The sequence below is a fragment of the Panulirus ornatus genome, chromosome 29, assembly GCF_036320965.1.
Source record: "Panulirus ornatus isolate Po-2019 chromosome 29, ASM3632096v1, whole genome shotgun sequence".
Taxonomy (NCBI): domain Eukaryota; kingdom Metazoa; phylum Arthropoda; class Malacostraca; order Decapoda; family Palinuridae; genus Panulirus; species Panulirus ornatus.
In genome coordinates this window covers 5,969,555-5,997,096 of record NC_092252.1, presented here as the reverse complement: position 1 = coordinate 5,997,096, position 27,542 = coordinate 5,969,555, and the positions used below count along the sequence as shown (strand labels likewise).

Genomic DNA, 27,542 nt, shown 5'->3' with positions numbered 1-27,542 from the left:
GGACCGGACTGGCGGCTGTGGTGCGCTGGTCCAGCCCCGAGACGGCGATGGTCCGGGTGGTGCTGATGGACCGACCTCGCTCGCTCCCGTCCCCCCTCCCCCCCGGGTACTCTCACATTCCATCGGACGGAGGAGGGGAGGGGGGGAGATGGGGGAAGGGGGGATGCATGCTACCACCCCAGTAGGGTACGTAGGGGGGCATTGGAATGGGAGGGGGGAGGGGAAGCGCTGTCTATACTCATATAATTCTACGGTTGAAGTGTACTGGAGGGAGAGGGGTAGATATGGGGGAGATAATGAGGCAAGGGTTACAATAGATGTACTGGGGTGGTTGAAAATAGATGTACTGGGGTGGATGGGGATTTAGACGGAGGGGGATTGGGGAGGTAGAGGGTAGTATAGTATCCTAGAGGTGGATAAAAGGCTGAAGAGGTATTCATGGAGTGGGAGGACTGTGTACTGGAGGAGTTTGTAAGTTGTACTGGGCGTATGGAAGGCTTACTTGGTGTTGGAAGGTATATTGGGTAGGTAGGTGGACTGGGAGTCAGTAGGTGGACTGGGGTGGGTCGATACCTATACCGGGGGTGGGTAGGTGCACTGGTGATTGGAAGGATATGTAATGCATGATGAGGGTATTTCTCTGGGTGCGTGTGTGTGTGTGTGTGTGTGTGTGTGTGTGTTGGGGGGGGGGGAGGAGGATGTTTAGTGTTAGGGCAGGTACCATTATGGGTCTGTATGGGAAGGTTAGTTTAGGGGTGGTGGGGGGGGGGAGACTTGGGCCGTGTGGGGTGGTAGGCTGGACTGCAGGGGGATTTAGGCGGGAGGATGGGGGTTAGGGGTAACGTCAGCCAGAGATGATAACTGGTGTAAGACGTTGGATCGGGGGTGGGTGGGTTGGGGTAGGGGGTATTCTCCTCCCAAAGGATTCTCAGAATACCTGCCAGACACCTGTGTCGCGTCCCCTCGACCAGCACGTATAGACGTCTGTCTTGTTCTGCCTTGGGAGGCCCCACACCCACGCTTCTGTCTGCGTATACAGACACACACACACACACACACACACACACACACACACACACACACACACACACACACACACACACACGTGTCTGTGTGTGTGTGTGTGTGTGTGTGTGTGTGTGATTGTAAATAGGTGGGTTGGTTACTACGCTGGCTCTTAAAGGTCAGATCAGGTCATCATACCGAATGGTCGTACCGTCATTTTCAAAGGGTTAAGGTACACGACTGTGTATACCAACTGTATTGTACTCAGTATACCCTGTGTGCATGTAAGGGGTACAGTAACTTTGTGTTACACTACCAAGTGTAGGTAACGGTGGTGCGTGTGTGCTGTTAACAGTAGCGTGGGTGTACATGGTCACAGTAGCGTGGATGCACCTTGTAACAGTAGTATGGGTGTACATGGTAACTGCACCTAGTAACATATACATATATGGTAACTTTTTTATGGATAACGTTTGTTTATGTAAAAATAACGTTTATCTGTAGAAAAACGTATGTGTTCCTGACTTACCAAATGCTTGCCAGTGACCAGCATGTATGAACATAACACCTGTTTATACCACACCTCGTTAAGATGAAAGATTTATGTGCACAAGGCAGCAGTGTCAGTGTACCCGTTTTGTATGTACGAAACAGATCCATCTGTGAGCGAGATATTTCATGTACTCGGAATACACGTGCTTGTTATATATATATATATATATATATATATATACATATATATATATATATATATATATATATATATATATATATATATATATATATATATATATATGTAGGTAACAGATGTGCATATCATGTGATCACAGAACCTGCTATACCAAGAGTAACTGAAGTGCGCCTCTGTGCTCAGCAGTGTGTCTGTATTTCACTTTGACCATCACCTTCCAGAGTCGCGTTTAGAGGAAAACAATTGTGAGAGAAAAGTCGATGGTTACGCGTGGTTTATTGTGCATGTGAGCCTCGATACAGAGGCATGTGAGCCTCAATAGAGAGGTATGTGAGCCAGGGATACAGAGGTTTGTGAACCAGGGATACAGAGGTATGTAAGCCAGGGACACAGAGGTATGTGAGCCTGGGATACAGAGGTATATGAGACAGGGATACAGAGGTATGTGAGCTAGGATACAGAGGTATGTGAGCCAGGGATACTGATGTATGTGAACCAGGGATACAGAGGAATGTGAGCCAGGGATACAGAGTTATGTTAGCTAGGATACGGAGTTATGTGAGCTGGGATGCAGAGGTATGTGAGCCAGGGATACAGAGGTATTTGTGAAAGATAAGCACTGATTCACGTCACCTTGTGTGTCCCCTGTTACCAGGGTCAATACCTCCGTTTTCAATGACGCCAAGATTTTTATAAAACATTTCACCAAGAAAAACAGATAAGTTATAATTAGTATAATTCTTTGTTACTGTTGTTTGCTTATCTCACTCGTTTCTCCGGCTGAGACAGGATAATCCCCTCCATCCTGTGTGATGAGCCTCTAGCATAACGCGCCGTTACGCGTGTGGTGGAGACTGTCGCACGCGGAGACGACCTTGAGTCAATACATGTGTGGTGAGGACAGGTCGGCGGACCACGGTTTAGCAGGGGGCCTTAGCACCTGCCCATACCTCACGTGGTTTACTGGCCGAGGCACACAGGAGATGTCCCAGACCTCAGAAGTTAATGGTGCACAGGATGTCATAACCTCTTACGTTATCAGATATCCTTCACCCCGAGGAGGATATTCATCCTGTGTCTGAGGAGGGTCCTGTACTGTTTTCTGGTAAGGAAATCCTCAATCGTATATCCTGAAACTTTCAACTAAGGAAATCTTTAAGCTCTTCGCGCTGAAGACTTCTACACTTGTCTGTCGTGCTGATATCCTCCAGCTTACGAGGACTTTCTCCTTCAGCTCACGAGGGAGTACTTCTCTCATATCCTTGACGACCTTAGTCAACCCAGAGGAGTTTGGACGCGTTGAGTCATTAGGCGTCACTTCACATGCCCGAGGAAATCCCCAAGGATCCAGCAGCCGCCCAAGGGAGACACTCCATATCTAGAATCCGCAGGCATCCTGCACCATCACGCATGGCGAGTCGCCTTAATTCTTAGGTGTCCGGAATGCGTCAAGGATTCACCAGGTGGGTGTTGGAGGGAGGGAGACTTTTTATCGTGGGTCCTGAGGAATCCTACAAGCAGTCGGGAAAGATCAACAAGACAGGGAATGATGGGTGTGTTGATCCTACGTCATCCCCGCAGTCCCTCAAGGACATTTCTAAGAATACACAGGAAGTCTTTCCTGACCTTTCCACGAAGATGCTCATTAATGCACCATGAAGCTGCAAATAAGAAATCGAATTAGAATACCACAGAGGTGTCAGTCGCCATGCTGGGGTGTACCCTTGAAGGGGGAAACTGAAGCAGAGGAGCGTGGCGAGTGAGTGACCGACCGGGTCTTGTCGTAACCCCCCTCCCCGTCCTCCTGATGCAGGAGTGGCTACTGATTTAACTGGAACGGTTGCTTTTTAAAGCCGCCTGTAGCAGGCGGGAGGGAGGAGGAGTTAGGAGGTGGATGTCGGGAGATGGGGGTGGTTATGTTAGGTTAATTGCGGTAGAGTAAGGCACCTGAGTATGTGTGGGAGGGGGAAGGGGACTTTATGACACACCTGTTTCTCCACACCTGTTTACTTACAACTCAACTAATCATAGCCTAGCGGTACCGCTCCCGCCTGTTGCACAGGGGTCCCGGGAGCCTAGCGGTATCGCTCCCGCCTGTTGCACAGGGGTCCCGGGTTCGATCCTGGCTGTTGGAGAGGGTTGTATGTTTTATGAAGGTGCGCGTTCATATGCACTTTGTTGATATATATATATATATATATATATATATATATATATATATATATATATATATATATATATATATATATATATATGTTGATATATATATATATATATATATATATATATATATATATATATATATATATATATATATATATATATTATACCACACGTAACGTCGTTGAATCTGTCTTAATTGCTATTACTAGGAATTTTAATTTGTTCCCAGGCAATTTTAAAGCCCATCCTAGCATTAATCAAATCATTATGAGAGAATTGACAAAACACGAAAACATAAAACGAAGTCAAGACACACCCAGCTACCCACGTCAACCCCAGCCACCTGGCCCCCCTTAATCATTCTCCCTTACAAGGGTTACTACCAGACAGAGCAGACAGTGCTTGGCCTAGGAAGAATGGTGTTGGACGGCGGGAACCAAGTGTGATGTTGGGATTTAAATAATTCCGTTAAGCACTGGCACATGATGAGGTGGATTGTCTCCACGAAACATGTCGTGTCACATGTATAGAAAAATTACATGCTAAATAGAATTGTATGAACTACTGAAGAGCGATTTCACCATATATATATATATATATATATATATATATATATATATATATATATATATATATATATATATATATATATTTTTTTTTTTTTTTTTTTTTTTTTTTTTTTTTTCATACTATTCGCTATCTCCCGCGATAGCGAGGTAGCGTTAAGAACAGAGGACTAGGCCTTTGAGGGAATATCCTCACCTGGACCTCTCCTCTGTTCCTTCTTTTGGAAAAAAAAAAAAAAAACGAGAGGGGAGGATTTCCAGCCCCCCGCTCCCTTCCCTTTTAGTCGCCTTCTACGACACGCAGGGAATACGTGGGAAGTATTCTTTCTCCCCTATCCCCAGGGAATGTATATATATATATATATATATATATATATATATTACATTGATTGCATTGGTAAAAGGTACATAGTATGGCCAGGGGGTAGGTGGAAGCAAGCAAGTGTGGAGCTTACAGTGGGTACAGTCCATCTACACATGAAGGTGACAAGTGAGCCCAGAAACCTGTCAGAGAGGGAGGAAGAACATTAAAGTCTCCATTACAAACGATGGTAAACATACGTCATACATAAACAAAACAGTATCAGGATTCGTTGTGGGTACGAGTGCAGATACTGTAATGGAAAGTGAAAATATATTGCAGACTGAATGTTCAGCGTACGGGGTGAAGTTGAACTGCTCGTGATACAGTGGGGGTTTACAGGGACGTTTAGGGTACATGAACTACAATGGTGCGTAATCTGCAGTATACAGTGTGGTCATGAACGGCTACATGTGAAAATCTGCATGGTTTACAACAAGTACAATACATGATACAGAAACGATTCACATGTATGGCAGTACAAGCTGTGGTACCTGGCACTATAAAGGAAAATGGTTTTTATGTTTTACATCACTGTAAAAGGAGGCCTTTGGTAGCCTTTAAGAATAGGCTTTGGTACCCTTTAGATCCCGCCTTTGATTCTTATGTACCTTCCTGACAGGTTAAGCCCGCTAGGTCGCCCATTTATAATGAGCGCAATGATTTAAATGTAATCAATAATTCTTTTTTGAAGAGTAGCCTTTGATGTTCTCCAAACGACCTTTTAGGTCTCTATGCGTAGCTTGAAATATGAATTTTGCCTAGAGTCTGAAGTTCAAACACCCCAAACATTGTACGTGTTGTAGATGGTGGAAGAATAACACGTAGAGGAATGAAGGGGGAGCAGCTCATAAGTTCCTCAGGGCCCAGAGGGTCATCCCCGTATCGGACGAAGATGGAATCATCATCTTTGGTAGAAGATAGATGAGATGTATAGATTCAAAGGTACCTTATCTTTCTTTCCCTGGAGTTCCATCTATCCATATGAGGCTCCTGCAGCACTCAGGAAGTTGGCCATGTCCACCGGTAGGGACCACAGGTTATAAAGTGTTTTGATGTGTGTCTACGTATATTATATGTGCATACTGTAGGTCAGGTCATGGCGAACTTTGGATGATAGAAGAACAGCTTTGAGGACGTCAGTGTTAGTAAGATGATCATAAAGTTCCCAAGCATGTTTTGAGACCTAAAAACACTGATCGTAGGCTGTGTGTGTGTGTGTGTGTGTGTGTGTGTGTGTGTGTGTGTGTGTGTGTGTGTGAGGTGTAGGACAGAGCCTACACTTGGAATGTTCAGAATCATTATGCCATGCCATTCATACCTGTACACTAGATGTATCCTGGCAGCCACAAAATTACTTTGCTTGGTGCTGTTGACGTACTGGTGTGTGTGTGTGTGTGTGTGTGTGTGTGTGTGTGTGTGTGTGTGTGTGTGTGTGTGTGTGTGTGTTTCGCACCGTCGTGTTCAAGAGATTAAGAGAAAATAGAAAAAAAGTAGGTGCCAGGAAATACGATCTGGATTTAAAGTAACAAAATCCCTGGGCGGGAAATCCCCGGCGAAGGGAATTAGATTGAAATCCCAGGATTACTGCAGATATGTTACTGTGTGGAAACAGTAAGGTAGGGTCGGATAGCCACCTTTTCCTCCCCTCGTAGACAAAATGTCTTCTGCTGCTGCTGCTGCTGTGTGTGTGTGTGTGTGTGTGTGTGTGTGTGTGTGTGTGTGTGTTCGTGCTAACTTTATCGTCTTACCAGCGGAATGAGGTAGGGCATGTGCTGTAGAGCTGCTGATATTTTTTTTTTTTATGATAACAGAAGATAAGATTAGAACTTCCCTCGAAAGCTCTTCTGCAGCAACGGATGCATGAATCCTTGTGAAATATGAATCCCCTTTGGATGAAAGAGTAATATGTATAAAACAAGAAGTGAATTATGTATGGCCGTGAATTATCAGCGAGTGAATTATGGATCAAGATGAAATATAAACAGGCGAATTGCGAATCCAGGGGATTATTGAGCCCGGGGTAATTAGTAAAGTAGATAAATCCTAGTGAATTAGAAAGCCGGCGAATTACAATTGCTTGGTAATTGCAGTACTTGAGCGGGCCAGTAGGCGAGTGGCTTGGGGGACTGTATCTCACAGTTAAGGCTTGAGCTATTTTCAGTAAGAAGTTAATTAGAAGTAGGTGGTGGTGCTCAAGAGCCCTTTTTGTCCCCTCATCCGTCACCCTGATGACCTACCTCTCTCCTGTTTAGCTTAGCTTGGCTGTAGCTCAGTCTAAACTTGCACTAGCTTTGTCCCAGGTCAAGCTAACTCGTTCCACCGGGCATCTGTGAAAGCTTACACCAGTTCAGATGGTTCAGAAACTAAAAAAAACAACACCGTAATCTAAGCGTGCAAATTAACTTGATACGTGGCATTGTTGATACGTGGAGGTCCTGCCGGCACGTGGTGGTGGCGACGTGTTCTTATAGCACGTGGGACTGGTGCCTCCCCTCACTGTTTACTCGACGCTGGTGACCCCTGACCACCACGGTCAAGTGCGGGGGCGACTTGTTGTGATGTCTTGGAGTGTGAAGGGCGTCCCCGTCACAATGCTCCGTCAAAGGTCATGATAATGAACTGTTCCATACCTTCCGTGTGTACTATCCTGTTATTCATATTTCCCCTAGGGGGGTGGGGGGGGGGCGGTGTAAACAGTGTCAAAAGCTAAAAGCAAGATCAACGTATCGAGTCGTAAGGGAGGGAAACTCAGCTGTTTACACCTCTTTATTTTTAGACGCTCCTTCCGTTTTTCCTGCCCTCGGAAATAGCGAAGCCATTGTCAACAAACTTTTGAAACTACGCTTCATTCATGTGACGCGTCCGAGACCCAATTTAATTTTGAAAGCGGAGAAGACAAATCCGATTCTGAAGGTTAAGGTCTTCTTCCTCGCTTCACATTGGCGGGCTCCTCTCCCGCCCGAGGGAACGATGGTTGCCAGGTATATGCATTGGGTTCGCTTGGTTTCCGGGTTGTGTGGCTGGGGTCACGTACGGCAGATTTTTCAGGGGCGTCGGACGCTGTGAATGGTATGACTTGGGTCGCTTTCTTTTTTATATATATATATATATTTTTTTTTTTTTTAGCAAATGCTCATCTGGCAGCTTTAACCGCCAAGCGACGTCATCCATTGAAGTCAGCTTTAAGGCACCATAAGCGTTGGTCGTGTTTACCATCCGGGAACCTCGGTACGTGTCTTCTAAAACCTCGCCTCCGACGCCGGCATGATTTAATTAACATTGCTGCTGTGATCAGAATACGATTTTTCGTTTTTATCTTCAGGCTTTGATCATTGTTACATTATTACATCATTACTACTTTATGGTTTTTGTACATTATTTATCTTATACCACAGAGTCTTTTGTATACTTTTGTGTACTTTGTATTTTTTCCCCCCTCGGAACTTTGACCCCACCATGCTTTCCACAGCAGCAGCAGCAGAAGCAGCAGCCAGGGCCTCGTGCACCATGAGAGGGTGAGGTGCCATGAACAGCAGGTTCGAGGTGTGCAGCATCGTGAACAGCAGCAGCAACAGTAGCAGCAGCAGCACCGGCGGTCGTCAGAGCGCCACCACCACCACTGTCCAGTCTGGGTCCTCGGCCCTCCCTACCCCTACAGCCACCTCCCTAACGAGTTAGTGTTCTCCCTATATTCTTTAATATAAGTCAACCATTAATCCTGTATACTTGTAGAGTAGGGATTTGGTCTCCTACTCTTAAGGGGTGGATGGTATTTCTTACTCTAATGACTAGATAACTTTGTTAAGGAGTGTGATTTTGTCGAGTCTTCATAATATAGTTTTCGTATTCCTTTGCCTTCGTACTAATGTATTTTCAGTTTTAGTCGAAACCTGTTTATTCCAGTCACGAGTAAACACTCGTTGTAGAATGGAGAGCTTATCTCGTACTCTGATAGATGTTTATTTTTTTTTTCCTACTTTGTGTGTTTTCCCGTATTATTCAAATGTGTGATTAACTAGTGACGGTCGTGGTGAAGTTGTGATCCTCTTTAACAAGGAAGTAATATGTTATTCATTTGGTATTTTTTTGTTATTATTGGCGCAAAAGAGTAATTCATTACGTTACATACGTTACATAGTAAATGTTTTGCTCCGTTAAATGATTGTCTTTTTGTTTTATTTGTTCTAGTGAAGAAGTAGTCTGTACTCAATGACGGTGGGTGAATAGTACTGTAGTAATGATGGCTCCTCTTACTCTGTAGTGATGATGTTGCTCTGTAATTATGATGGATCCTAATACAACCAAGTGATAATGGGTTCTGTTACCTTTATGATCGTGATATTTTGTTACTCTTGTAGTGGTGGATCCTTCTCAAATGATGGTAGATTATGTTGCTAATGATGGTTGCTTATGTTTTTCCTTTGGTGGTTTGTCGTGTTTCCAGTCACCCGGGTACCAATAGGTCGTGTTACCCGTCATCCAAGTACCAAGAGGTCGTGTTACCTGTCATCCTAGTAGGGTTAGGCCGTCATATCTATCATCCTAGTTCTGGTTGGTCATCGTAATTGTCACTCTAGATCATGTTACCTGTCATCCTAGTAACAGCAAGGCTTATTACCTGTCGTCCTAGTACCTTATAGTAGGTCGTCACACTTGTCACCCAGACTACAGAGATCACATCTCAGGTCACAAGGGCGACGATTGTAATGGTAGTGGGGTAGGGTGGGGGAGAAGGTGTTGTTAAAGGTCTGGTTTAGGTTGTGATGTTGGGTGATGGTCTGAAGGAAGCTAAGACTATGTGGATGCCTGGCATCACGGTCATGTGAGGGGTCTGGGAGTGAGGTTCAGGGGTCTGTTAAAAGGTTCTCTGGCACAGTTATCGTTATCCAGGAGGGCGAGGTGAACTCAGGAATGTGACGCAGAGGTCGGATGGGTTCACGAGTGTGGTACAGAGGTCGGATAGGGTCAGGAGTATGGTACAAAGGTCATATGGGGTCAGGAGTCTGGTACACAGGTCAGCTGGGGTCAAGGGTATGGTAGAGAGGTCAGATTGGGTCAGGAGTACGGTACAGAGGTTATATGGTAGGAATGTGGTACAGAGGGCAGGTCAGGTGAAATACAAAGGTCAAGTGAGGTCAGGAGTGTCGTGCAGAGGTCATGAGTGTGGTATAATGTGAGGTTAGGAGTGTCGTGCAAGGATAGAATTAAGTCAGGAGTGTGATATGTGGGTAAAATATTGGTCTTTGGGGTTGATTTTAAAACAGTATATCCATTTGCACACACACACACACACACACACACACACACACACACACACACACACACACACACACACACACACCACTGACCTCATTGTGTAGTGCTGCTGTTGTGGTATACACAGAAGAGTACATTGTGGAGGAGTGTCGTGCCGGAGGAGTACCTCCCACCTTATGGTGGTACGTGTACCACAAGAAGTGCGCGAGAGCCGTCCACATGGTACGTGGTGTGTGTTGTGCGAGTTCCAGTCGTAAGTGAGGGGAAAATAAGAGGAATGCGAAGTAGATTATGGCTCAGGAATGTCGGACAGTATGTATCGTACGCTACTGATGTGTTGTGCATCAACAGCTCTCCTGTCATTATGTTCTGAGTATATTCCTTGTTGATCTATTTTGGTGTGTGTGGTTTATTCCTCTCTAGGTTTATATAGGAATGGCTCTGTTCTAGAGGAGGTTTGTCCTGGGGTTGTTTTGTTCAGGTATGATTCTTGCCTCGATGTGACCCGGTTTACTTACGTCTGATATGATTGTTCCCCAGTTTAGGTGTATATATCTGGGCGTGGCTACTCCCTGGAATGGGTTGGTTACAGTGGCTCGAGACGTGGGATGATTTGTGCTCTTGAGTATTCCCTTGGGGATTAGAGAGGAAGATAAGGTCCCCGTGACCTGGCTTGAAGTATTTGGTGAGGTCGGGTCGAGAGAGTTCAGAGGTCAAAAAGAGGTCAGATCAAGTGGTGATGGGCACAAGATGTCACCCCCCCTTTCCCCCCTTCTCCTCCTGAGAGGACGGCTCGGAGGTTAAGGGAGGTCAGGTCCGTGAGGGATCGTTAAGGTCAGGAAAGGTCGTGGCAGAAATGGGGCCAGACGTCACGAGAGATGAGGTCAGGCTTGTTTACTCTCACACATGGTTGTTGTCGAATTGTCCTGGGGGAAGGTTCTCTGTTAGGTTAGGTTAGGTTTGGGGTTGTAGAGGGCTGGTGCTTCCCATTGCCCCTGCGTACGTTGAGAGGACTCGGGAGGTGTCGTAGTATCTTGTCGTAACTTCTCCACAGTCCTCAATATACTCTCCTGAATTTGTGTTTGTTGTCGTAGTATTCGCCCCAGTGTTGCCACGTGGGCATCTTGTGGTTGAAACACAGCTTCGATGACGGTGTTGGTTATCTCCTTGGCAGCACTTACGGCCTTCTTTGACCACATCGAGAGGAGGTAGGGCTGGCTGGGGTCGGACCGAGCCCCCTCCCCGTTGATTGTGGCCGGCTGGGGTTCAGGGGGCTGGGGTTCAGGGGGGGTCAGGTCAGGTCAGTTTGAACTAGTGATGACTGCCACACTGGCCTGCTGGTAATGGCGGGAAATTCTGTGGTGTTGACTGGGGAAGGTGCTGGGTTTGGCGGTGGCCCTCGCGCGTCTGGATTATGTGTCGTGGGGGCGGAATGCCGATCCTTGTAGACATGTATCTGTAACCACACATTATATATATGTTATTGTTATTATTATTATTATACTTAGTCGCTGTCTCCCGCGTTAGCGAGGTCGCGCAAGGAAACAGACGAAAGAATTGCCCAACCCACCCAAATACACATGTATATATATAAACACCCACACACGCACATAAACATACCTATACATTATAATGTAATATTGAATCTTCTATTATTAAATACACAAAGAATTATAATCTTAATATTAAAATTTGTAAACAATTCAACTTCTTGTCCACGTAATAAGTTTATGATACACTCGTTGTCTTGGACAATACATGTTTACCAAATGGCGTCTTAGCTACGTCTCTTCGTTGTATATCAACTAACTCACATTTCTCTCTTGTGTCTGTCTTGATGTGATTATTACACGAAAGTGCACTTGGGAACTTATCGTGTTTCATTTTCCCCGTGGACTCATAGGAACACACACACACACACACACACACACACACACACACACACACACACATATATATATATATATATATATATATATATATATATATATATATATATATATATATATATATATAACCTCCACTTCACCATGAAGAGATATATGCAACAATCACCCCTGGAAAGAGAAAATAAGAGACGGTGAGTACTTTCGTCTGTTATATCATCAGACACAGTTTGGGAGATACAGGTGGAGAAGTCCTTAACAGCACAGAGGTAGCAGTGAGACGGGACTTCATTATCACCGTGGAGAGCAGGTGGGCACTAATTATATGACCTCCTGACATCTGACCTTCCTCTCCTTACATGATGTGTGGACACGGTTATTCTGGTGGATACTTCTTCATAATTATTTCAGTTAGCAGTTTGTCATATTTAAAATGGCTATTTAGACATGACCTTTGGCCATTTTTTTTTTTTTTTAGATGTGACATTCTGTGAACTGAAGTTATTATTAAGAAATATCCACCCGAATAACCCTGTCCACACTCCAACTCACTAGAAAACGAGCGAACTAGCAGCGTTCAGGATCGAAGACTTCGACCCATAAGTGCCAGAAGTATGGTGGCATTTTAGATAAACAAAAGGCCGCTATTTAAAGGTCAGAATTACTACAGTTTCATGGTACACCTTCACCTCAGATGGGACGACAGATTGCAGTTTTTCAGCAGTCGACCTTGAGGGACGCTTGACAACCAACAAAGATCATTCGTTTCTCACAACATTAATGGTATTTAAACAAATTGATCAGAAGCCCCCCTTTTTTTTTAAGCCATCTTCCCCCCCCCCCCTCAAGTTCGGGGTATTCCAGCTGGTATATTTATCTATCTATCTGTCTGTCCGTATCTGTAGATGCGAGCTATCTTTCTTTCTAAATGCTGGTCGCCGTCATCCGTTACCGACGCTACCGCGCCCCGCAGGAAACAGCGCGAATGCATGAAAGGGTGAGGGAATGATACGCATACATTCTTTTCTTTTCCCCGTACGTGATCGCCGCCCCCCGCGTCAGCGAGGTAGCGCCAGGAAACAGACGAAGAAAGGTCACATCCGCTCACATCCATACGCGAGCTTTCCATGTGTAATGCACCGAAACCATAGTTCCCTATCCACACATCCAGGCCCCACAAGACCTTTCCATGGTTTGCCCCGGACGTTTCACATGCCCTGGTTCAGTCAACTGATTATGTATATATAAGAAGGTGAAATCGCATTTCAGTAGTTCATCTAATGTTATTTAACATGTAATTTTTCTATACATGCAGCGCTGCATGTTTCGCGGAGACAATCCGCTTCATCAGGTGCAAACAGTTCGTAAAGTTTAAAAAAAAATCCCAACACCAGCACAAAAACTCCGTCCCTCCCCTGTGCCAGGGAGGGACGGGAAATTTTTTTTTCTTTTTTTAAACTTTTGAATTGTTTGCACCTGATGAAGCGGATCGTCTCCGCGAAACATGTAATGATGCATGTATAGAAGAATTGCATGTTAAATAAATTGACCTGAAGTCCCACTGAATTGCGACTTCACTTTCATATATATATATATATATATATATATATATATATATATATATATATATATATATATATATATATATATCACAGAAATGCCTTGTCAATATACTTAGACAAATAAGATTTTTGAATTTATGTATCATATACGTTCGCACATAACTAACCACAGTTTACATATACATACATATATGTGCAGCCACATGATATATGTACACATGGGAACAGGTATATGCAAGTGGGAGGGGTGGTAGTGAAGTGGTTTCATAATATTATGGAAGTGCAGTTTACTGGATCAAATACATGAGTAAATACATTAGTTGTTGACGCGTTGAGCAGCAGACTCCAACACTCCCCCAGCATGGCGGGGAAAGGTGGAGGTGAGGGCGTGGCCATTGAGTGTTGGAGGGGGTTGGTGGGGAGTGTGGGGTGCAGGTAGTGGCAGGATGGTGGTGTTGGCGCGTGTTGGATAGGATGGTAATGGATGGTGTTGGTGGGGAGTGTTGGGGAGGCTCTTGTGTGAGGTGGGGGGAGAGCCCATGGAGGGGGGGATCCACGGCTTTCGCTGCCCCCCCTCTCCCCACCCCGCTCACCAGGACCACAACCACATCAGTGTGAGGGTGAAGACATACATTGTGAGGGAGAAGATAGGCCGTGGGCGGGAGATGACAGGCAGTGTTTGGGTGAAAGTAGACAGTGTGAAGGAGAAAATGGGCGTTGTGGGGGACGATAAAAGGCGGGGTTTAGGAGAAGATAGAAAAGAGAGGCAGTGTGAGGGAGTGCAGGGTCAGTTGAAGGGATAAGACAGACAGTTTGAAAGGGTGTTTGAGGGGGAAGACAGATTTGTAGTTTGAGTGAGAAGACTGGAAGAATGCGGAGGAGATAGCACGTGTAATGGAGAAGATAGACATAAAACGCGACGATGAAGACTAGCAGTTCCAGGGAGAAGACAATCATACAGTGAAGGGAGGAGGTAAACATTTGGTGTGTGGTTGAAGACAGGCTTTTACTGCAGAAGGCATAGGGTCTAGAACAGTGCAAGGGAGAAGACAGGCATCGTGAGGGAGGAGACGTGCGATGATAGGTAGAGGACTGGCAGTGTGAGGGAGAAGAGATACAATGTGAGGGAGAGAACTGGATGAGAGATAAATCCACATGTAAGATGAATCGTCGGGGGTAATGGCTCGGAAGGATTTACCCCGAGGTGGGGTAGCCGAGGGGAGGGGGGGGGGCACCGGAGAGTGGAGGCGTCTGCCCCCCACCCCCCAGCTGTGGAGGGGAGGGAGAAGGGAAGTAAGGGGAAGGACATGGAAGGGAAGTCTTACTAGGGAGGTTGGGTGGGGGATGAGGGGGGTAGGGAAGGAAGGCGGGCAGGGAGCGCGGCCTGGGGGTAGGGGTCAGGGCAAGGGGATGGGCAGGAGGTGTAGGGTGAGGGCAAGAGGGCAGGCGTGGCTGCTGGGGAGCGGGGCCACGCTCAAGGTCAGGGGGGGGGGGTGTTGGAGGGGGAGACGCGCTTGTGTGGGAGACATGGAGAGGTACCCGAGGGGTGTGGGTGGTTAGGGCAGCATGGGTAGATGGGGCAGTATGGGTAGGTGGGGCAGTATGAGTAAGTGGGGCAGTATGAGTAGGTGGGGCAGTATGGGTGGATGAGGCAACATGGGTAGGTCCCCGGGATACTATGGTTAGGTGGGGCGACATAGACAGGCAAGGTATCATGGGTTGGTGGGGTAACATAGGTAGATGGGGTGTCATGAGTTTGTGGGAGTAGCATGCATAGGTGGGGCAACATGGGTTGGTGGGGCAACTTTTGTAGGAGCAACATGAGTAGGTGGGGCAACATGGGTTGATGGGGCAGAGCGGGGCAGACGACGGTGAGCTCGTGGATGATGAGTGGGGGGAGAGAGAGGGAGAGGGAGGGGCGGACGGGTACAATGTGGTACCAGGTAGAGGGCGCGTACCGTGGTGAGGGGCGGGGAGGGTACGATGGTGGGGGGACGACGGGGAGGTTCTGGTTGGCGGGGGAAGGGCTAAGAATAATAGTAGGGGAGTGATGGTGGGGATTGGCGCTGAGTGGCAAGGACGAGGGAGGGAGATGTTTAGAGTGTGGGGAGACAGTGTTGGAGAGGGGGGAGGGTAGATGGATAGGGGGTAGGGAGAGGCCTGGGGGACGGATGGTATGAGGGGTGGGGAGGGAGACGGAGGAGGGAGCCAAGGGAAGGGGGAGGCAAGTTGTTGGTTGCCAGGTTGGCAGCGGGGCGGGTGTTGTGGGCAGGTTGTGGTTGGTTGTCCACGGCGCCGTGGACAGTGGTGTTCCAGTCTTGTGTTCCAGTTTTGTAAGAGTGTTTGCGTTGCTGATCCAGTGTTCCGTCCGCCTGGCTACCTGTGGAGTTGCGTGTTCCCTAGGTCAGTTATGTGTTGACCAGTGTCCTTTTCTTTCGTTACCTTTTTTACATTTGTACTAGTTATTTTTCACGGATATTTTCCTCTCGTGTTTAGATCCAACGTGATGATGATTATTCATATTCAATCATTATTTTGTAGCCTCATTATATTTTGGTCGTTCGTAATGTTGCTCTGGGTATTATATATTTTTTTTCTTCCTCAGCTGTCATTTTACGTCTGTGGTTGAGTGAGAGATCGCCGGCTGGTTGACGGGTTCCACCAGTCTGTTACTCTGGCAGTAACTCATGTCTGGTAGGGTTGATTGTGGTTGAGGAGGGTGGTGTCTGGTGTGTAGAGTGAAATATTATTAAGTGGGACCTTGTGTGGTTACCGCCCATGAGAATAGATGTTTTGAACGTTGCTGGATTTGAAATTAGACGTGTACGGTTTAACATGCTTATACCAGTGTGTTATGGAAGGTTAAGGTTTACGTTTATCATCCCCTGCGTTTGTTCGTGTAACGTGTATGTGACCGAGTGAAGAACGAAAGAAAGAAAACGCTTACAAAAACGAACCATTTCGCGCCAAAACATATGCCTTGCGCCTGCGCACAAGCGCGTGTATCAGTGCCCTTCAGCGAAGGTTATTCGGTGTTGACATACAATGGTCCGATATAGCGAAGTGTGCATATTTAATGCCCGTAAACCAACCCCCGTCTAAATGCAGTAGTGTATTGCCGTGTCTGCCCGCCGGCTGGGAGTGAAATATAAACTGATGGTAATTATAAATCTGGGAGTTGGTGGAACTACCTGTAGGAGGGGGAGGAGGAGCTGGGTGGGTGAGGGAGGAACGGCGGGAAGGCTTGGGGCTTGGGAGCTGGTGGGGGCGAATTATGCGGCCAGGACGGAGGGAGGGGACAAGGGCGGAGGGAGGGAAGGGACAGAGATGGAGGGAGGGAGTGGCCAGTGACGGAGATGGAGAATGGCTAGAGATGGAGGGAAGTAGTGGCCAGAGGTTGATGGGGTAGTGGAGGGAGGGAATGGCTTCTGACGGAGGGAAGGAGTGGCCAGGGATTTAGGGAGGGGATGGCCAGGGATGGAGGAAGGGAGAGGCCAAGTATGGGGGGAGAAAGTGGCCAGAGATTGAGGTGGGAGTGGCCAGGGATGGAGGAAAGGGGTGGTCAGACATTCAGGAAAGGAGTGGCTAGAGGGATGGAAGGGCAGAGGTTGTAGGAAGGGAGTGATCAGGGAATGAAGGAGGGATTAGCCAGGGAGGGAGGGAGTGGCCAGGGTGGGAGGGAGTGGCAGCAGACAGGCCTCACCATGCCAACAACCAAGGCAAGCCTGGCTCACCTTGCCAGCGAGCCGTATATCACATCTTGGCTCTAGATGTCATATCGCTCCACCTTGCCAGATGTTTGGACAAACATCAGGAATGTATTGGCTACGAGAGGAAGGTGACATTCCCCCTAGTGAGCTGGACGGTTGATTGCCATGGACTGCTCTTTGGTTGAATCCACCGGGTTTAATTCCTTAGGCTTGCTCCATAGTTGAACTCCTTTATGGTCAAACCCAAGTTGGATTCCTTTTCGTTGCTCTTGAGTTGCATTAGTGTCATTTACTCGAAGTTTTTGAATTCCGTTTAGATGTAAGAAGATTGAATTCTTCTGGATTGATTCCAAGTTCAAGTTCCCTCGGTCGGACGAAGATGAGCCTCTTCAGGACGATAGCCCGGGTCTTGTTACTATGGCCTATCCTTTCACCAGACCAGGTCAAAGGTCACCATACCAAGGATCGTACCGTCATAAGGCGTCTTGTGTACGTGCTTAAAGGGTTCAAATTCCTTCTCCCTCCTGGATTTCTCTTCAGAGCCTCCAGGCTTAAACTGTGGAAGGTTTTTCCGAAGCCTAACGTCTTGAAGTTGCATTGATGGTAGAATCATTTGGTTTACCGCCTGATTGAGTCCCACCGGGTTCCCTCGTCGATTGTGATCCCTCTGGTTTGGTCAAAGGTACTCACCTTCCTCAAACTTTCGGCTCCTTAGGGAAAGAGAGAGAATGCCACAGTTGTTGGCTCTCCAGGTTCCTTGCTTCCGCGCTGCCTATACAGCTGATTCCTTTAAGACTTAGAGGCTTGGAGTCTCGAGAGTTTGCACCCAGGCAAGATTCCTTAAACCTACTGCAGGGCTGACCCCTTTGGGTTAGGTACAGGTGCGGTTCATCAGGGTACCAGATTACGTTCCCCTGGGTTGACGTGAGGTTAGATTCCTTGTGGCAACTCACTTCGGTTAGAAATTCCAGATAGTTTTCACCATAGTCAGATTTTGTTTTTCCTCTCTCCTTGTTATAATATATTGGCGTCGTTATGTTACAGACCCTGGCATTGTTGTTATCAGAATTAGAGTAATTAATCAGGTCGGTTGTGAAATTCAGTTTCCGTCAGGAGCGCCAGAATTGACGGTGTGAGTGATTGATGATGGCCAGAACTCTTCCCCCCCGGATGATTTATGGAAGGAAATTCCCTCCCTCAGGTGCCTTCTCCGTACGAGGTTTGTTCTCTTGCATGTTCTGCATAGAACAAATGTTATAGCGTCAACTTTCGGAAGGACATCTGTATCTTGTTATATGTAGTTATTATGTGTGTGTGTGTGTGTGTGTGTGTGTGTGTGTGTGTGTATTGTAGTAGATTTTTTTCCCAGAAGGAGCAAGTGTTGTGCCGTGGTGGTTGGGAGGGCGTGGTCAGTGGGCGTGTCCTGTACTACAGGAGCTCACTGTGTGGTTTGGCACACTTTACACCCATCTTAGGAACTGTGGTGTTGCTCACGCTTAGTTGCACACACACACACACACACACACACACACACACACACACACACATGGTTAGCGTTACTGATTGTGAGTCAGCGCGGGCCTGCATGGGTTCGATTCCTGGGCGCGGCGGTCTGCCCACGGCGAATCCCAACTTTTCATCTCTTCGGGGTTGGTTGATAAATGGGTACATGGCTCAGGCTGGTGTATATATATATATATATATATATATATATATATATATATATATATATATATATATATATATACAGAGTAAAGACATAGTACGTCCATACAGGGTTGAGACGGGGCAACACCTTATCTCGTAACACGCAAACAGTAAACAGTATTCACACACACACACACACACACACACACACACACACACACACACACACACACACACACATACACGCGCGCGCGCACGCATCTGTCAAAGGACAACACCTGTGCTGTCCATGTGAACGCATATCGCAGCACATGTTGTACCTTGTAACCTCTTGTGTTGTGTGTGTACATCAAGACCGCACACTCCTACTTCTCTCACAGTGGTGATCGAAAGGTCACTGTGACCCTTGCCATACTTGAAGTAACATGGGGAAAGTGACCCAGGCTGACCTGGCCTCGCCTTTTGATTTGACCCGTTGAAAGATCAGGTCAGAGGACATGCTCAGCGTATCCAAGGATCAGAACGGTCGTGCTCAAGGGTTTGAGGGTTTGTTGACTTTAGTGTATGTATTGAGGGAAAGTGACATTTGGTTGGAAGGTGATCGACATGGCGTCATGGAGGGGTTCGGGAGTAGCGAATGCAGCGTATGGTTGGTGCACAGCAACTGATGTGGGGTTAATCACTTAGATTTCTGCGTCATATCAACTGAGAGAGAGAGAGAGAGAGAGAGAGAGAGAGAGAGAGAGAGAGAGAGAGAGAGAGAGAGAGAGAGAGAGAGAGAGGAACACTGAGGGGAACATTGCTTCGGAAATAAGTTCATATTGCCTGTGTGTGTGTGTGTGTGTGTGTGTGTGTGTGTGTGTGTGTGTGTGTGTGTGTGTGTGTGTGCGCACGCTAGGTACCTGTATAGACGTATACATGCACCCTACTACTACTTACTACTTCTACCAAGAATAATAATAGCAATGATTAGTGTGCGTTGTATTAACTACAAACTCGAGCTGAACATGTAGAGAAAAAAACGTTATGTAAGCACTGGGCTGAGGTAGTAGGGAAGGGTTCATGAAAAATACCTACCACAGATATTCATGTGGTAATGCGTTGGTTATTGATGATCACACTGCTTGATGCTTTTCTTATATAGCGATGGTTAGGTAAAAGCTCGGATGGACTTGATGTGGTTTTAACACCGAACTGCGACTCGGGGACAAGGAAGTTTTAAGTGGTAGGAGGTGAGGGTGGCGGGAATGGTTGAAGTAGCTCCCTCCCTGAATGATGGATAGACTTCGGACTCTGTTAGGAAAGAGTCAGAAGGACTAGTGTTTTGAGCGCGTCTTGATTAGCGGTGTAGGAGGCACCGTAGATGATCATGCATACCCTTTTCTGCACCTTTTCCCTGTCTGTCTTTGTTGTGTGGTTAACAAAGAAGAGGACTGGGCAGAGGAGTCACAGATGAGTCTGGGAAGTAGGAGAGCGTTGTAGGTGTTCTTGAATTCATCTACAGGGTTTTCCGTTTCTCTTTAAGTCTGCAAAGAACGTAGAGACGATAGCAGGAGGATCTGATGATGGTACTGACGTGGTCCTCTCCGTCTTGGTTTATATCCCAGAGTACCGCCGAGACGCTTATGTACTGAGCAGCCTAATGAGACAGTAGAAGGTTGGATACTGTTGGAAAGAAAGCTGTTGTGCTTTAAGACGTCCTTCTTGGCTTGGTTGATAGTGACGTAGTTTGTAGTCGTCAAATTTTGGAGGCTGTTAAGGGTGTTCTCGAGGGCTGGTGTATCGGAGTGTTGTCAACGCTGATACCTCTGGTGGAGTCGTCGACGTACGTACTTCCATTGAGAAGGTGCGTTCATCAGGGCATCATTTATAAGGATGAGGCAGCACAAGGGTCCAGTCTTTGTGCCCTATGGAACGCCAGTGATGAAGGACTGGAAGGTGGAAGATGCAGCCTGACAACGCTCACTGAGTTATTAGTCTACAAACCATGGAAGGATACCTCCCCGGGTCCGTAAGTTGATGGTTTTGTTGATGATTTATGTTAGGGCTGCCCAGATCGGAAGCCGTCTATGAAGAGGTCAACGAACGAGAGAACCACAGAGGTCTTGCGTCCTTGTGTATTGCGGTAGACGGTGGGAGGAAGGTGACAAGGCTTAGTAAGGGCGTTGTATCACCAAACGGCTCAGGGTCTATGGCATCGCCGGTGTCTGTGTGAGCAAAATTAAGCACAATGTTCTCACAGGGTTGACTGAGGATCGGGTGATGGCATTGGGTAACAAGTTATACCCCTTGTTATACCCCGCCACTACAGACCTGTAGTCACCCCTGCGCTTGTCTTGTCTGTCTGTGAAGATGCTCGTGTTAGCATGGCAGATAAAGAACAAAACATGATAGGTAACCTTCCCATTTCGGATGACTAAATGATTAGTTTTTTTTTCTTGGGGGTGGGTGAGGCACGAAGGTGTATAGATTTGCATATCATTTAGGAAAACCCTTTCCTCTGAGTGCTGTCATTCAGTTCACATAGTTGAGCTAAGTGGTATATGTGTATTTGACAGGCAAATATCATGGCTTATGAATTTTGGTAAATTTATTTTTTTTTTCTACCTGAGACAACACCAGTGCCTCTTGCTGACCGGTGTGCTGGGGAGATATTCGAAGTCTTCCAGCCAGCGAGACATTTTGACTGATGAAGTTGTTGATAGAGGTTAAGGGGTTACAGTCTTTCTCAGGGGAGAGGTTAGGGTAGGCTGTGCTAGGCCTGATTAGGTTATACTAGGTTAGGTTAGGCTAGGATAAGTTATGGTAGGCAAGATTAGGTTATGGTAGGTTAGGCTAGGATAGGTTATGCTAGGTTAGGTTAGGTTATGGTAGGTTAGGCTAGGATAGGTTATGGTAGGTTAGGCTAGGATAGGTTATGCTAGTTTAGGGTAGAGTTTCGTTTCCTAGATAAGCCACAGGGAGTAGTGGAGCGCTTTACCTCCAGCTGCGACCATCTGGCGTCTCATCAAGTAGGTAGACCATCCTGCCTTTGTGTCCGCGTACAAGATCCTCTGTGATTACTGTTTTGTGTGTTACGAGGAGAGAGTTTCACACTAGTGTTGCCCCGTCTCTTAAACCTTGTGTTTGTATACCATGCCTTTACTCACACACACACACACACACACACACACACACACACACACACACACACACACGCACAGCGACCAGCTCGGAGGGGAGAATGAACTCCTGGGTTGGATGTGGACCAACTGCATCGCCTTAGATTCGAACTCATACGGGCCGTACCCTGGGCAGGCCCGCCAGTAACACAAACCATTTAAATAGTATACTGTGTGTGTGTGTGTGTTGTGTGTGTGTGTGTGTGTGTGTGTGTGTGTGTGCACATTTGTAAGTGCTATTAAGTTATAATAATAATAATAATAATAATAATAATAATAATAATAATAATAATAATAGTAATAATAGTATTAGTAATATTAGTTATAATAATATTAAGATAGTTATAATGATTATGATGATATTAATAAAAATTGCAACAATATCATGTTTATTGGATTAATTGCAGTTAAATGCTGAAAGTATAAACAAAATAATACATCGTAATTGGTGAATCTATAAAAGAGAGGGAAGGGGGGAGGGGGTGTTAATCATCCTGTGTTGTGTGTGGTTAGTGATGTACGGATGTGCGTGTGTGTGTAGACTGTGCGTGAGTGCGTGTGTGTATTGTGTTTGCGTGTGTGTGTGTGTGTGCGTGCGAGCTCGACCTCACGGAGGCGCGTTTACGATGCTGCAGTAATTTAGCTTGTGTGTGTCTGGCATCTCGTTAATTCTTACCTCCATGTACGGCCGTCTTGTAGTTCTACACCGTACACGTCACTTCTACGTCACTCGTAAAATCATCTACATCACAGCTGCGTCTGTTGTTTACCTACGTCATGCCTTCCGAGGCGTGTACACGTTCCTACGGGTTGCGTCATTTTCTACGGCGTACATCGTCATCCTTCACACATTCTCGTCTCTCCATTAACTACTTCGGTCAGCCGCTACGTCTGACCTCGTACATCAACCCCATATAAACCCCTCCCTTAATTACATCACTGCCTGATGACCTTATTATGGTGTCAATTGGTGGTATATTTTTGTGTCAAAGGTTCACTGCTAATAATCTTATTGGTGAGTGACTGGTCTGTGCTGGTGACCGTATTGGTGAATTACTGGTAAATACTTATCTTGTTGGGGAGTCACAGGTCAATACTTTGTTATCTTATAGGTGAGTCACAGGTCACACTGCTGGTGCCTTTGATTGGTCATAGGCCAGTACTGGTGACTGTCGGTGAGTCAGTTTAGTGTAGGTGACCTTGTTGGTTAGTCATAGGTCAGCACTGGTGGCCTAATTGGTGAGCCACATGTCAGTGCTGATATTGGTGCTTGTTCAGTCAAATGTAATTATACTTGGCGACTATCCTCATCACGTGTAAAGGGTGACTCAGCCAAGGACTTTAGTCTCGGGCTGTTACTGACTAATAACTGGGTGCCACAACTTCTGACTTGTGTATAAAGACTTAATGAGTGACAGTACATGGCGACTCAGTCGATGATTTAGTTCGGTGACGGGACTGTGGGCCCCAGCTTCTTGTGACTCAACAAGTGACCTCAGCTGACGGTTTAGCCGGCGTGACTCAACATAGTCTGGTGATTCAGCAAGTAATTAAACTCGGCAGTGCAGCCAGTGACTCTACCTGGCTGCTCATTTCGTAACCGCATCAGGCGACTCGCTCGCAAATTGTCTGATGACTCGCTAGCGAATCGTGTAGTGACTCTTGTGTAGTGACTCGAGTATGAATAGCACCAAGGGGGACTTGGATGTAATCCGACTTGGCGTGGACTGTATGGCTAAGGGGGGGAGGGACCTGTACCATACGCGTCCAGCGGACGAGGACACGCAAGGTCACCCCGGGGTTGACCTGGGTGGGTTTGTGGGTTCTGGGTGTGTGTGCCTTGGTGGTTAACCTCGGGGCGGGCTATTGATCAGCGCCGGCCCAGGTGACCTTGTACCCCCGAAGGAAGGAGCTCGGCTGATGTTTTACCGAACTACCACACACACACACACACACACACCCACCCGACGGAGGCACGGGCCTCCCCGCCTTCCCCCGACAGACAGATGGCTGCGTTGGGAGACATATTGATCCTCCTGGGGTTGAGAACGGCTTGTGGATGTCTACCACAGTCTCCGGGGGTATAGAGACGTCCATTCTTAGTAACCCCCTTGCCTGTCTGTGAGCGGCCGTGATGAAGTAAGACTTGCATCTCCTCCTCCATGAATATATCTACTCGGACGCCTTCAGCCACTCATTCGTCTCCAGTGGGGAAGCAATATGTCTTTCGTGGGTTGAAAAATGACGAAAACGGAACGGTTTCTCCTGTCTAATGCCGGCTTTTGGTTGTGTCGGAACCTTGTATTCATCCAAGGCTAACAAAAATGCCATAGATATTTTCTAACCTGGATAATTCAACAGTTTTTGTTGCAATATTTTCTGCCTGGATAAAACACGGACATGTTCAATAAGGGCTGAAAAATAATGGGCAACCTCGTAATGGGAACTCTGTCCAATGGCAGCCTTGTGGAGGCGTGGCCGGGATTCTCGGCCGGCCAATGGCGTACGAGGGAGCAGGAGGCGGGAACCAATCACAACGCAGGGAAACTAATAAGGCCGGTCTGAACTTCCCAAATTGCTAACATTACTTTTACGGCAGCCCTAATCTTTAATATTTCTGAGCGCAGGGGATCCCAGAAAGCTCAACATTGCTTCCCCAAAGAACGTAATGCCATTTTCTGTCTGATGTCGGATTTGGGCTTCAAGTCCTACGTTCGTTCGTAATCCAGACGTTGTTTACGACACCTGCGTTAACATGTACGTCAATAAACGCCGGCGAGAGGCATCCAAAGCTGCCTTTGGGGTGAGGTGGGGGGGGGCGGGGTTGGGGTTGTAGTATATATATGTATAGATTTTCCCCTGAAACGCCATGGTCTGTCGCCTCCCAGAAACTCATAATTCTGATAACTTCATCGTGGAAAGTTTGGCGGGAAGGGACGACGACGCATCGATCAGACGTTGTTGTCATGGCAACGTGAAGGGGGGGTGTTGTAGGAGGGGGAGGTGGGGTGGTTGTGGGCTAGGGCACGGTAACCAAGACCAATTTGATCCCAGCGTCCCGAAATTGGATCCCAACTTCAGCCTGGCGGGCGAGAGAGCGCGAGAGGCAGAGGAAAGGACGGACGCCGCCGGTAGCAGCGGGCGCTTGGCGGAGGGGGTTCCCTCATCCACTACTACACCCTCTGGCTGGCTGGCTGGCTGGCTGCTTGGGGGGGAAGTTGAGGGAGTTGAACGGTTTCCCCGAGGTGGTTCCTCTCCTTCCTCCACCCCACCACCCCAGGCTACTTTATCCACGTCCGCTCCCAGGCTGGGCTTCCCACCCTAGGTTTTTATCGGGAAGGGAGTGTGACTGATGTGTCACCCGTGGGGGGGGGGAGGGGGGCAAAGGAAGGCAAGAAGGGTCGTCTAGTAATGTACTTGTTCGTAGGGCAGTATCGGTAAAAATGTTGGCTGGAAAGGCCGGATGAGCCAATGTGTTGGCTGGAAGGGCGGCTGGAAAGGCGGCATAAACCAAAGTGTTGGCTGGAAGGGCAGCTTCAAGAGGTGTCTGGCACGGGTGATGGCCTTAGGGAGGCTTGGGGAGGGGGGTGTGGATGGCGTGCAGGAGGGAGGTGGAAGGAGGGGATGGGGAAAGGGTGTTCGCGGGTGGATGAATCAGGAATTGTGGAGAGGAGGTCCGTGAAAACGTTGATGTCAGGGGGAGGGGAGGAGGTTGGGACTGGGAGGAGTGCTGGTGGGAAGGGAAAGGTTTTAGATGGAGGTCTGGGAACATTGTTAGGGAGAAGGGATGGGAGGTGCTTCAAAGTGGGAGACTTTAACGTGGGGAGGGTGATGCGATGATATACGTCTAGGGACGTGATGCTGCTGCACTGACATGTCACATTTTCTCTCTGTTTTAAGGGTCTAAATTTTGTCCTCTCAGAAGACCGTTGTAACTAATATTAGTCTTTGCTTCAAAGGACATAAAGGCTATTTTGATCTTTGCCTCAGAAGACAGAAAGACTACTCTGGTCTTTGCTTCCACAGGGGAAAAGACTTCTTGGTCTTTCCATGAGAACAAAAGGTTCATTTTGGTCTCCACATGAAAACAACATTAAAAGAGTTTTTACCTCAGCAGAAATGAAGGGTCATGTGGTCTTACATTGCTGAGACGTCGAGTTTCTGGCCTTCACGTGAGTGCCACATAGACGTCATTGTTGGTCTTTATGTCCGGAAAACAATAGGTTTTTTTTTTTCAGGCTTTGCTTCAGCGGAAGGTCAACCGGTTCTTGTTTAAAATAGACACTGGCGGTTCATGCATCAGCGAGTCATTTGGTTCCTGCTTCAATAAAGCAGTCAATCGATGCATATATCAGTAAGACAGTTGTTTGTTCCCCTAGTGAGGAAGTTTGTTTGCGCATCAGTAAGGCAGTTGGTTCTTGAGTCAAGACTACATAATGGTTCTTTCTTGAGCAAGATGGTGAGTTCCTCATTGAGTGGTTAAATAAGTTCTTTGATGAGCCAGCTGGCATTAAAATAGTTAGTTCTTAATTTAGTGATAACCAACAAATTTGGTCTCTTGTCTCCTCGCTCTTGAAGAGGGCTTGGAGAACGGTGGAATGGCATTTTCCAGTGGTGTAATCATCTGCCCCTGCCATTTTTCCTCTGCAAAGCGCCCATATTGCTGGCTCGACCTTCCCGTTGAACAATAACATATTTTCCTGAAAATATATCGTCCCAGCAGGCAGAAATTTTTATCCTCCCAAGGAAATAAATGAATGATTGGCAACGGTGTATGGGGGTTATTCGTCGTGCGTCAGGCAACTTCCTTGGCGTGTATTCAGACAGGAGACAGGCCTTCCCTTTAATAGTAAAGTTCTTACTTCCACGAGCAAGTTGGTTCTCTCCTCTGCGAGAGAATTGGTTTCTGCTTCAGTGTGATCTTTTGGTTCCTTCTTCCGTGAGACAGTTGGGCTCTCTTTCAGTGAGACAGTTGGATCCTGCTATAGTGTGAGACGGATGTAGACAGTAGGTTCGTGCCTGAGACATTTGTATCATCCTTTTGTAAGATGGTTGGTTTATGCCATAGGAAGCGACACTTGTTCGGTTCTTGCCTCATTCAGAGATAGTAGCTTGTCTCAGCGAGAGACACTTGGTTGGCTCTTGTCTCATTTAGATATAGTAGTTTCTTGCCTCGGTGAGAGACACTTGACATTTATTTCAGGGAAGCAGTTGGTTCCAGTCTCGTTATGAACCTTTATTTTTTTCTAATATGGTTCTGTAATTCTTCAGTAAAACGATTGGATATTGTTTCAGTGGTGCTCTTGCCACTGTGAGACGCATTTAGTTTGAGTTGCACAGAAGCACAACTGTTTATGCCAGTGAGCGTGTAGAACACAGAAGGTGTGGTGTGAGGGCGAGTTGGGGGAGGGGGGTTAGTATTTAGTATCCTGTAACTGAAACGTTCTAGTGTATCGTAGACACATATACCCTCCTTGCCTAGGGGTAGAAGCACTCAGTTGATAGGTGCATTTTCAGGACGTCGTTTAAGG

General features: G+C 46.9%; 1 protein-coding gene across 11 annotated transcripts in view; it reads left to right on the top strand.

The window, feature by feature from the left end:
• Positions 1-27,542, top strand: part of LOC139758043 (uncharacterized) — a 77,092-nt gene that overhangs the window by 27,446 nt on the left and 22,104 nt on the right. For 9 of the 11 annotated variants that reach the window (XM_071679065.1, XM_071679068.1, XM_071679058.1 and 6 more), the window contains one exon: positions 8,259-8,462. In XM_071679065.1, the coding sequence (XP_071535166.1) occupies positions 8,315-8,462 (148 nt within the window). In that variant the 5' untranslated portion in view covers positions 8,259-8,314. The remainder of the gene's footprint in view (positions 1-8,258; positions 8,463-27,542) is intronic. The other 2 variants (XM_071679062.1, XM_071679063.1) reach the window with 1 other exon arrangement.